We start from the raw sequence: 12,549 nt of genomic DNA on the forward strand, positions 1-12,549 counted from the left end.
ATTATTGTGGCATTAAATTAAAATCATACTTTTTAAAATTTTTTCTCAACAATTCTTTTAATTAATTTTGATTTAATAATAATGCTGTTTTAGGAATGTTTCAATAAATATAAAATATAATTTAGCTCTTAAACTATGCAGTATAAATAAATAATAATAAATTTGCAAAACTATGTAAGGTTTTCTCTATTTTTTAATTACTTCAGTGAAGAATGACATACATGTCCCAATCTAAGCTGTTTTTCTAACACATTTGACTTGTTTTATCAATTTTCTATGTTAAAAAGTTATACAAAAATATATATAAACAGAAACTGCAACGTAGAAATGTCTTAAATACTATATATTCTATAATATTAATTAATTAATATAATTCACACAATATTTCATCAGAATCATCTCTCTTAAAAATGTTCATGGTATTTAGAATTATAAATTTTAAAATAACATTCAGAACACTTGCTAAAACAGACTTTTACTTCAGTACAAATTATAACATTTTTCTAACTACATTAACTAAATTAGATTTTTCAATGTAATTTAAGATTTTATTTTATTTCTAAATTAATAAACAATCTCAAATCTGGTTATCAATGAATAAGAAACTTAAATTTTAAATGTTAACTCAACATCTGTTAAGAATAGATTTTATCAGTGCTGGAGAGTTTGAGTTTTTTTTGCCATCTTCGACTCTAGTCAATATTTTCAACTTGCCAACTCCAACTGCTTAGTATTTATATATATATATAATATAATTTACTAATTAGTAATGAACTGGTGGTATAATGATAATTAGAAGATTGTAGCCATTAATTTTACCTTATTCAAAAGGCAAAAGGATTATAAAATTTGCAATGTCCTATATATATAACCTGCCTAGTTTCAAAATTTTAGGTTTATCCACTCCCAAGATACAAAGCAAAATAGAAGCCAATAGTCACACACATACAGAATTTTGTATAGGTTTCTTTTTTTTTACACTTTTGGGCTCACAAAGTGTCAAAATGTCAAAAATGCAAAACTCCAGAGGAGATCAAAATTTGACAAATAATCAAACCTATATGTTATATTCTATAACAGCAAGGAAAGTGAAAATAATTTTAAAGTAGTCAGTTAAGGAGTTGGAATTGGCAAATATTTATGTAAATGCTGACATACACCCACTCTTAAACAGTCCAATGCCAGCTTTGGATTTTATTTAATATTTTTTGTACTCCCTAGCTTTGGATTTTATTTAATATTTTTTGTACTTTTAAAAACATTATTTTCCAATGAAATAAATGCTTAAACTTCATATACTTCCAAATTCAGATTTGAGACAGTTTATTTTATTAAACATTATTATATTTTATAATGATAAAGTTAAAGAACTATAATTAATGTAGCAACACGTGTTAATATCTACAGAGCATAGGTTAAATACATGTATGAGAAATTAAACCATTACAACTATAAACAAAGATTACAACACAAAGTATGCAACATTTCCAAGGACATTTCTAAATAGTTCTGAGACAAACATTACAATTCAACTTCTGCAATTTCAGATTATTGCTCCTTACAAAAAACAACCAGCTTTCTGATTCTCAGATGAATTCCAGTGTGTGATTAATTTAGAAAGAAAATGCAGCATCTTTTCTTTTGCTGAAAATAAATCATACTGTAAAAGAATAATAATAATGTTTCTGAACTGAAAAACTTAAAGCAACAGTGCTATGCCTTAGGCTGTAACTTTTGTAAACAATCTTAACAGAAATATTCTAATACATACTTTTTTTATGCTCATTAATGCATTATTAATTCAAAAAATGCCCAGAGATACAACAAACAACTATACAGAAATAAAGTAAAACATCAGTTAATTGAAAATAATCCAACATATTATCAACTAATACTTGAAAATTATCAATATAGAATAATTAAATATAAGTTAATAAAAGAACAGATTCTGTATTATTTTTTAACATTTGTGACATTTAAGAAATTTTGTTTTAAATCCATTTCAAATAAATAGTACTTACTACATCAATAATTTGTGTTTAATGATCTTTTCCACAAGTTCTAATCTCAAAAATTCAACAGTGTACATAATTTGTCATCATCATCAGATTAAAATTTTTTCATAAGTGAAAGACAATTCATATAATAATATAATTAATATGTTAAAGTTAAATGAATGCTGAATTGATATTGATGTGTATTATAACATTCTTTAATAAAATTATAAATGTATCCAAACAAAAAGTAATGGCATAGCATTCTGATGCCTTGAATTTTTCAATTATTTCTAAAACATTAAAATTGGAAATAGCTTTTCAACTTTGATATTTCAAACAAAATATTATAAACCTCTTTAAACTATATTATAAACCTCTTAACTGCCATAATAAAAATAATTTATGTTTATACTATATTTTTTATTTTTTAAATTATTGAAAACATACTGAAAGTTTCTCATAATTTTAAAATTATTATAGTAATTAACAATGTACAACTTATCGCACACAAACAATGTGATACACATTTATGCCAAGTGTTGATTATTATGCTGCATTGCGGTTTTGAAGAACTAAAATGTGATACACAATTAATATATATTTATCTCTGCATCACAGATAAGTTTGAGTTATTACCTGAAATCATTTCAGTTTATTTGCTGTAAATATTTTTATTTATTGTGATAGTCTGGGAACAGTTATCTATAATAAAATAAACCCATTGTATAAACTTTAAATTTTATTTCTCTGAATTTTATGTAATTTTAATTTGTTTTGAATGTAACTCATATCCAATTCATTCTCGAGATTGATAAACCATACAATATTAAATCTAATTTTACTGTTTAGTTACAGTTTTATTTAATATTTTCAAATGGAGGTTAAATCCCAAAAATCTAACCATGCATAATCTTTGTTTTGTATGGTCTTATAATATTCCTCGTAATCATCAGCTCTTATATGAGCTACTCTAACCCTTTTTGTTTCTATATATAGAATCCAGCATGGTGATCATAGAACTTGATTCTTCCATTTACAATCTCTAACTTTCATCTCTATTTCCCATCTCCACTGCACTCTATCAACTACTTTCCACCGCTATCCCACTCTTCTCCACTCTCTTCCAATCTCTTTCCTTATGGCTATACCAGTGAGTGTAGCCACTAACTCCTTTCTCTAAATAAATAAATAAACCCCAAATAACCATATTTGCAGAGTCTTGCTATGTATACTTCAAGACAATAATTGATTTTGCACCAAACCTACACTACATAAAGAACAACTTTAGCAATTGCTTTACACATGCAGTCCAAGTCAATCAGGATTATAGACTTCAGCAGATTAAAAAATATATATTTCAGACTCCTATGAAAAGAAATTGAGAAGAGTTAGATATAGAAATCATGGAGATTAGTAAAAGAATCTGCTTCAGTAATCAAATGTTTAGATTATTACTATTTTAGAATTTCATTTTATAATATCAGCAATGACCTATTACTTGAAAAATAACATTAGATTTGTAAGGTGTAACCTTGAAGCACAGGATTTCTAGCCTTTTGGCTAATTTGGGTCAGAAAATTCTAACCAAATTAATAAGTGATCATACTCTGTACAACTACTTCTCACATAAATTACCAATATGCTAATTTAATTTCTATGAAGAGTTGCAAGATGGGGATTTCCTTAAAAACAGTTATATCTGAAAAAGCTTTTTGCTCAAATTTCAACAGTATCTGAAGGAAAACATCTAATCAGGAGAATAATGAGGATTTCAGTTCAAAAATGAAAATGATGAAAAAGGGAAAAATACAAATGTTAGGAAATTCCTGAAGTGCAACTCACAGCTTAAAATAGAATTAATATCCACTTAATAGTTTTATTGTCAGAGTATTGCAGCCACTGAAAATACAAGTACATTATTTACTTTTATATGCAAAATGTATATACTGAAAACTAAATTATACAAATTCATATTAAAATTATAGATTATGGCAAATAAATTTATTCTATTCAATATAATTTAAAATTATGTTAAAATCTGACAATTATGATGCTACTGGCAAATAATTCAGCATTTGAGCAGCATTGAACATTAAGTATTAAGTACGAATTATTATTTTGTTGACACATTGGATCTGTGATTTAAAACTTCAATGTATTAAGTATCTTTATGTTTAGGCTCGTGTTGTATTCTATTATTAAAAAATGGAAATTATTTTAAATAAATAACTATGAATAAATTTGTGAATTATTCCTTACAATAGGACAGATTTATTGTGCCACATATTTTAATTTTTTAGAAATTTTTATTACTTACTTATTTGCATTTATAAATTGCAAAACTTTCTGTATTGCTTCCTTACTTTCTTTTGTTTTCTTTAATAGTTATTAATAAACAATAAAAGTTTGTATAAAAAGAATTGACACTCAAGTACTTTGTAGCAAATTATTATTGTTTAAAATCATTCTTGGTATCAAAGAAAAAAAATTATCTTACTGGATTTGGCTGTTTACTTAACACAAGATCCCGTCTATAACTGTAGAATTCCCAAACAAGAGATGGGTTTGATAAAAATGCTGTTGGTGTTGCTAAATTCTAAATTAAATAAAAATTGGTAACACATTTAAAAAAAATAGAAATAAAAGTACATAATATAATAATAGTAATAAAATCACTTACTTGGGCATTGTATTTTCTCCAATATCCACCAACACCTCGAAATGTTGGAACACCACTCTCTGCACTGATTCCTGCTCCTGTCAATGCTACAATATGAGAGGATTTCTTTAAAACTTCTCGGAATGCAGCAACATCCGAAGAAGGTTGTTTCCTAATAGATTTTGACATGTTTAAACATGTTAAAGCGTTTCGTCTAATAATACTCAAAGCCATTGAAATTTATGCAATGAAACTCTTCATAATTCTGAAAACATTCAAAAAATACAATTATTATAAATTCAAATATCTAATAAGATTCAGAATTATAAATTACATTATCAATCATCTAAAATAGTAAAAGATCATTATCAAACATAAATCATAATTTCTTTGGAAATCCATTCCAAAATTTTACTAATTCAATTAATTAATTGACCCATGTTTTGCTGATAACTTTTATTATATTTATACAATGAAAACAGTGAAAGAATAAGTTTTAGTTTGTATACTATCTCAGAAGAAACTGATATAGTTTATTAAACTTTTCAATTTTGGACAATAACTTACAAAAAAATAGTAGTATTCAAAATAAGAATAAAACTTCAAAAGGAGTTATAGAATAAGGTCTCCCCAACATTCTCCTGTAAAGAAGAATGTTGGGGAGACCTTATTCTATAACTGTCGTATCACCATCTCACATAGGTCTCCTGACATTAAGCTAGCCATTGGAATCCCTCTTCCTTGACAGTACACTATCTCTTTAAAGTGAAAGACTGAATCGTAACAAATCAAGTGTGCCAATTCTAAAAGACGCTGATGTAGAGTGTCATCACTGATGAGATAAAAAAGATATCACAGAGCGTACAAAAAATGGTGGAAGTTTGATGGAGGAGTACAGAGAATTAAAGTTTAGAATGGTGATGTACTGGGGAGGGAAAACCCCTTTTGTTTGAGTTCCACTGAGCTTGTAATCACAAAAGGATACCTCTTTAATTGAGCTGTGAGAAGGGTATAGGTGGCCTTTTCTAGTAAGCAGGTGAGTGCTCTGGCTTTGTCTACTACAGGACAGAGTTGTTGCCCATTTGTACGTCTTGACAAATGCAAACAACTTTGGGACATCTGGGGAGTCAAAAACAAAGAATCCTCACATCATCACACACAGAGCATCTAAGATGGTTGGAGGCTGTAGAAATTTTTAAATTTTAACTTTGAGTCATCCTGTATCAATTTTGAGGAGAAAATGGTGTTGTTGAAAGCATGGCAGTCCTGTTAGACAAAACTTTATAGTCATTAACCGAATGATCGTTATGCACATGATTAAACTTACACAGCATTAAATTTATATTTTTGAACGGTCATTTGAATTATGTTGTTTTAAAAATTTTTACAAATAGGCATTAGTTCTGATAACGTTCCATCGGGTAACCATTGAATTGCACCTGAAGAACTTTGAAGGAGTTGGAAATGTTTGTGCAGTGTTTAATTTTTGTATTATATGCACCAGAAGTTGGTTCTGTGTCTGTTGTAGAAAAAGGTAATTTGATCTGAAAGCCATCTGTCCTAGTCCTACATGAAAATATCTAATTGAGTCATCGTTACAATGTCCCATACTATTGAGGGTGCATATTAGTAATATACAAACAAGTTTGGATATTACTAATATGTACCCTTCAATGGTATGGGACATTGTAGATAAAAAACTAAAAAAACTTAATGTAGAACAAGAAATAATAGACTTAATAAACTTTTTGTATAGCAGTAACTATTTTGAAATGGAAGGTAAACATTACTCAAAACGATGGGATTAGTATGGGTTCTGTAGTAGGACCAAAATTGGCAGAGATGGTGATGATAGACATAGATGAGAAGATAAACAAAATGTAAGGGATAAACTTTTATAGGCGCTACGTTGATGATGTTTTAATAATATACGATGAAAGTGAAACTACGATCAACAATATTAAAGTAACCATAAACAGCATAAACAAAGAAATACACTTTACTGTAGAAGAAGAGAATAAAGCCAATAAAAGTATTTAGATGTTACAATAAAATGGAACAACAATAACTTAGAATTTAAACCCTATAAAAAACCATGCTCTATAGATGTAACAATTCGATATGACTCTAATATTCCTTCATATATAAAATATAACATTTTTAAAATGAAATACATAAAAATTAAGACAAGAACTAGCAATCTTACAGATATAAATGTTTACATAAAAGAACTAAAAAAGAAATTTGTTCTCAATGGATATACTAATAGTTTAATAGATCGCTGGGAAAAGAAGATAAAAAGTAAAATGAATAATAAAAAATCAAAAAAGCTAAATATAGATACAAAATATATCAGTTTTCCATATATAAAAGGACTATATGAGAATATCAACAAAGACTTACAAAAAATAAACACAAAACTAGCCCCAAAATACGAAAAATTAGAAAATAGATTAAGACTGGTAAAACCTAATAAAGTAGATAATAAAGAACAAGAAACAAAGAATGTAGTGTATAAGATATGTAGTATATAAGACCATGTGCCTGTAATACAACTAACTACTATATAGGAGAAACTAAACACAAACTGAGTATATAAGTAAAAGAACATATTGCAGATCTCAAATATAATCGACTAAACTCTGTTTTTCATGACCATTGTTTAATAAATGACTGTAATATAGATAAAAATAATGTTAAAATCCTATACAAAGAGAAAAATATGTATAATAGAAAATTTAAAGAAAGTGTCTCAATTTTAACAGCTAAAAATTGTATCAACAAAAATTTAAGTGTAAAAATAAATGAGAACTGGATGAAAATATTATAATATACACAACATACATTAATGTTGATTGTAATTATCTATAAAAGTTATGCTGTTGTTAATATTAATAATAACTTTCTTTGTAATATCCAAATCAGTACAACACTGCAATGCAGTATGTAATGCAGGTACAGTTAAAAAACAATAATGTAAAAAATAGTTTATTTCTATTTTGAAATATGTATGTGTTTATGTCTAAGACTCCAGGATACCGTCAAATATATAAAAGATCATTTATAACAAATTTTAATGAAATTACTCCACTTATTGTTAAATAATTTGTGTGCGCCAATTAAGACCTTGTATGTCTAACAGATTAAAAATGGATATGGTAAGAAATATACATTATTTTAATTCTGTTTTGTAAGATATTTTATGTAATATTTTAAAAAATTGTATTTTTTTTTTTTAGTTGACTGATGAGGGACTTTATGCCCGAAACGTGCTGCTGTTGTCATGTATCAACTAAAAATGATGGAAATAAAGCCAAGTGTTTATTTATAATGCAAATATGAGTTCAAAGTCCAATATATTCACAAAACACAGTTTCAAAAACAACGTATAAAAATATAAAATGTATAAGATAGCATAGATATGCTATCTTATACATTTAAAAAAATTTGAAATGTGGAGTTAATCAATTTGGCTTGTGAATGGCTCATATGTTTATATTACCATGTTATTTTATTAATAACTTAGCATTCAGTATAACATACTGTGAACTATTCTTTAGTACAAACAACTAAATAGGTTAATTAAGGATACATATTATATAATTTTGGGGTGGGTATGTGTGACAGCATTAAGGAGTATTAAAGGAGGAATGATAGTTGAAAAGTATAAAAACAGCAATACTTAATTTATGGACAATCCCTTTGTTTAAGTGATGAGAATATAAATAAATAAAAACAATCAAACTACTATAGATTGATAACTTCATTAATAAAAGGTACAATTACACCTCTGAATGAGAGGGTTGGGATCTTAGAGAGCTGTAGACCATACTCATAGGAGCGAAAACATCAAAGGAACCATACCTCTACATTTAATAACCATTCATAAGATAGAGCCCATGAAATCAGCCTCCTCCAGGTCATACGCAATCAGAGTTGTGTTGCTCTGCTAAGACTATCACATTAAACTATTTAGCCCACATGACTATTCCAGCTTTGAGTAGCCAACTTGACTGTTTGTGAAGTACTTGATGTTATATAGTTTTGGGAAGTGTGAGGTTCACCCCATGTAAGCACTGAAGTGTGAGTGACAGCTAGCACCAAAGTGCACGACTACATGCACAGTGTCATGTGAGCATGTAGTCGTGCATACAGATGCAGAGCATGACAAATCAGCAGTATACAGGTTCATGGTAAGCTATCGCTCAACTGAGCAATAGTCACATTGACCAGTGCCATATCTAGGCAGGTGCAACAGGTGCACCCGCACAGGGCCCACTTGAAAGGGTGCCCAAAATGCATGTATTTGTTTTATTATTTTCCCAAACCTAATTAATTAAGGGGCCTAAATGCAAATTTTTACACAGGGCACAGGAATGGCTAGTTATGGCACTGACCTTGACTGACGAAAATAGGCAGTATATTGGTTCATGGTAAAAATTGACCTTTGAAGACAAATATCTTGACTGTTTTGCTCATATAGAAGAGTGGCAAATCCCTCATTCAGAGTTCACATCTTACCTAATATAACGCATACTGAAAGTTTTTTGGAATCTAAAAGCTTTTGTAGAAAATCAATTCAAAAATATATGTTGCTATATGAAGTCAATAGTTTAAACCCAATAATGACTATGATTTTGTTCTAACTTTTAGAAATACAGTAGAGCATCAATTATCCGAATATCGATCAACCAAAACGTCAATTAACCGAAAGCTTTCCAGTCGACAGATTTAAATTTCCACTAGTGCTGTGGCACTACAATCTTTGGCTATGTCTTGGGCTACTCCATTATTATTTTTGTTGGTGTGCGTGTTTTAGCTGGCAGCACTGGCACAACCACCAAAGGGTACTTAAGGACGTGCCAGGATTTGAATGAATTTCAACATGGGATAGGTTAATATATTTTGTCATACATAATCGGTTATCCGAAAAATCGATTTTCCAAACAACCCCAGTCCCCCCACTGATTCGGATAATCGGTGCTCTACTGTAATCATATCTCTTATAGTTGTTGAAAGCAAAAGAGATATAATTCAAATTTGTTATAAGAATAGATTTCACACAAAGAAAATTTGTTTCAAAATTACAAACAAGAACTACCAAGAAATGATTCTTCTGTAGCATCATCATCAAAATTGATATTTTTAAATACAATTAATCATACTTCAGATAGTGTTAATCTCAATCATTGTATCTATTTCCAATTCTCACTCAGGGCTATTCACTACAATTTAAGGGGGAGAAAGTCACAAAAAGTACATTACTGTATATGATGGAAACGAGCATAGTTATATGACTTTTTTTAGTAGCAAACGAATTTGTTCTCATAAGCATACTTATTAGTCACGTAAATAAATTATCACAAAATATTTGCAAACTTTTAAAGTCATTTCTTAATGTCAATTCAAGTTATAAAAGTTCTTAAATATAAAATCTGGAAGATTTTGTCATAAAGGAATTTCTCATTGCACATTTCATTATAATTTAATAATGTGAAATGACTGGAAACATTGTATACAATGAGAGATGCTAAATAACAACAGTTATTCATTTAAAAAAAATGTTTCCTGGTTAAGATGAGGTTATACAAGGACAAATGTGCCATATCTTTGATTTTAGAATAATTAAAAACATATCTTACTTTTAAAGTACTAGTTTAAATAATTTGAAAAGTTAAACGATACAAAGTAATATTAGTAGTTTCTTACATTCTTAATACTGTAAGATTCACACAACGAAAACAAATGACGGCCTTTTAAAATGAACAGTCGGCATTAAACGCCACCTACTTTTTTTTTTAATTAAATAAAATAAACTAGAAAAATTTTTATGTTATATTTTAAATAAAATTCCGAATCTTTCAGCAGGGTTTTATTTATAATAAGTTGAAACCAGTTACTTTGTACTTGAATATTTGTAGTCTTGGGAAAGAAGTAAAAAGACAATTTTTTATGACAACGAATACATTGATGATGATGATGTAGTTGTGAAGATGTATAGCGCGGACAGGAAAACACAGACACGTTTTACCAATGAAACAAGTTTAATTTCGCGCTAACATTAATATATTTACAAAATGAGTTCGGATTCCCGCTGTTACTTACAAACGTTCCAAAATCCCGAGCGACCGGATATACCAATATACTGGTAGTTACTTTTCCGATAACTATCTCTTGACAAAAGTAGTTGCGCGCGGAAACTTAAACTAACTTAAAACTAAAATAAACTAGGAGATAGAAAAGATAGAAAGGGGAAATAAGAAGAATTAAAGGACAGAGGGTACCCGAATTTCCTGGTAGTTCTCTACAGTTCCTCGTCTCGGCTGTTCTTCCTTTTAGAACCGTTTCGGTCCGTTTCGGCGTTGTCTTATAATCGTCGACTAAATTCTTCTATCAATGCGCTTCTTACGGCCTCTTTCTGCAGCGCTCCTCCGACCTTTTGTTCCAGAGCCTTCTGCCACACGTCTCTCTCTCTCCGAGTCCGGCCTAAGAGTGCCTAAAAACCCTTTGTTTTCCTCGCTCGCAGACCCGTTTTCGTCTTTTGTCTAAGGCTACCCCCTGATGGGTCAGGGGTGAGGCGAATTCTTGGAAATCCGAGACAAAGGAACAAAGAAATCGGAAGGAAGGAAAGTTCTAGAGTTTAAATTAAACTAAAACTATACGGACTAATAATAATAATAATAATATTAATAAAAGAAAAACAGGCGTGTAGCCACATACGCCCCAATGAGAAGGCTCAAAGTCCATGATGGAGTTTGTAGTAATCTACTCTCCTGCTACGAAGGTGGTAACGGTTATTGCTTGCAGGAGCAGCTTGACGGCTGTCATCCAATTCGGGAAGATTTTCGGGTGGTACGTCATCGTCTGGTATCCTGATGGGTGCAATCGGTGGTCTTCCGTACGGTAATGTAATCTCCTCTTCTCCATCATCATCATCGTCATCAGACCTATTAGGAGATTCATCACTCTTGGGTCGGTAAGGGCCTCGCCCTTTACATACAGCATATGAACAATATGGTTTCAAACGATCAAAATGTACAATACATTTTTTTCCTCCGCTACCATCACCCAACTCTGCAGTTACTGGGCCTAAAATTCTCGTAATGCGGAAGGGACCCGAATACTTAGGGGAGAACTTTCCAAATCTTCTACCCTGGTGTTTGCGTAGCAGCCACACTCTTTCACCAACACTGAAAACACGCCCCTTTCTTTTGATATTACACCGCTCTCTATTTTTTAAGTTGTTTCTCCTACCCCGTGAATAAGCCAGGTTACGAACAGTGTTCAACTTCTCTAATAATTCCCTCCGATAATCAGACAATTGATTGTAGGTGGGCTGGCCCGTAGGAAAGACCTGAGGGACCCTGGGGTCGAAACCGAAAAGGAGGAAGGCAGGGGATTCGCCGGTAGACGTATGCGTGGCGTTATTATAGGCAAACACCGCCTGAGCAAGATGCTCATCCCACTTCCCGTTATTTCCTTTGGAGATCCTAGCTATAATACTGCATATAGATTTATTAAACCGCTCGCAGACCGAATTTGCACACGGGCGGTATGCAGTAGTGATGTTATGTTTGATTCGGAGAACATCACACAAGTCTTGAAACGTGGAGGAAGTAAAATTAGCCCCCCGATCCGAAACAATAATTTCAGGGCAACCATACCGGCATATCACATGTTGGAATATGGCATCAGCTACGTTCCTAGCGGTCTGGTCCTTAATAGGAACAGCCTCAGAGTACCTGGTGAAAACGTCAATTATAGATAAAATATACCGATTTCCGCTAGGAGTAACCATGAGTGGTCCGACTATGTCTATAGCTATCTTTTGAAACGGAAAGCTAGCTAACTCCGTTTCTTGGAAAGGCTCCTTACCCTTGTGTAAGTTGAATC

The 12,549-nt window shown here is 30.6% G+C and overlaps 2 protein-coding genes across 3 annotated transcripts in view; both read right to left on the bottom strand.

The window, feature by feature from the left end:
* LOC111620439 (NAD-dependent protein deacylase sirtuin-5, mitochondrial-like) overlaps positions 1-10,457 on the bottom strand; it is a 16,436-nt gene extending 5,979 nt beyond the window's left edge. Inside the window, exons 1-3 of one of the 2 annotated variants that reach the window (XM_023362363.1) lie at positions 10,366-10,457; positions 4,678-4,921; positions 4,495-4,593 (exon numbers count right to left, since the gene is read on the bottom strand). In XM_023362363.1, coding sequence (XP_023218131.1) covers positions 4,495-4,593; positions 4,678-4,890 — 312 coding nt within the window. In that variant the 5' untranslated portion in view covers positions 4,891-4,921; positions 10,366-10,457. Of the gene's footprint in view, positions 1-4,494; positions 4,594-4,677; positions 4,922-10,298; positions 10,318-10,365 lie in introns of those variants that run through there. The other variant, XM_023362364.1, reaches the window with a different exon arrangement.
* Positions 10,458-11,392: 935 nt separating this feature from the next.
* LOC111620452 lies at positions 11,393-12,454 on the bottom strand. The gene has a single exon (XM_023362375.1). The coding sequence runs from the start codon at positions 12,452-12,454 to the stop codon at positions 11,393-11,395; it is 1,062 nt and encodes a 353-aa protein (XP_023218143.1).
* Between the last annotated feature and the right edge of the window lie 95 nt (positions 12,455-12,549).

Source organism: Centruroides sculpturatus, unplaced genomic scaffold (genome assembly GCF_000671375.1).
Source record: "Centruroides sculpturatus isolate CEXI.00-Female unplaced genomic scaffold, Cexi_2.0 scaffold143, whole genome shotgun sequence".
NCBI lineage: Eukaryota > Metazoa > Arthropoda > Arachnida > Scorpiones > Buthidae > Centruroides > Centruroides sculpturatus.

Bases quoted from the DNA above. Each gene is read 5' to 3' on its own strand.
- LOC111620452 (XM_023362375.1), bottom strand. From the start codon at position 12,454: ATGGTTACTCCTAGCGGAAATCGGTATATTTTATCTATAATTGACGTT.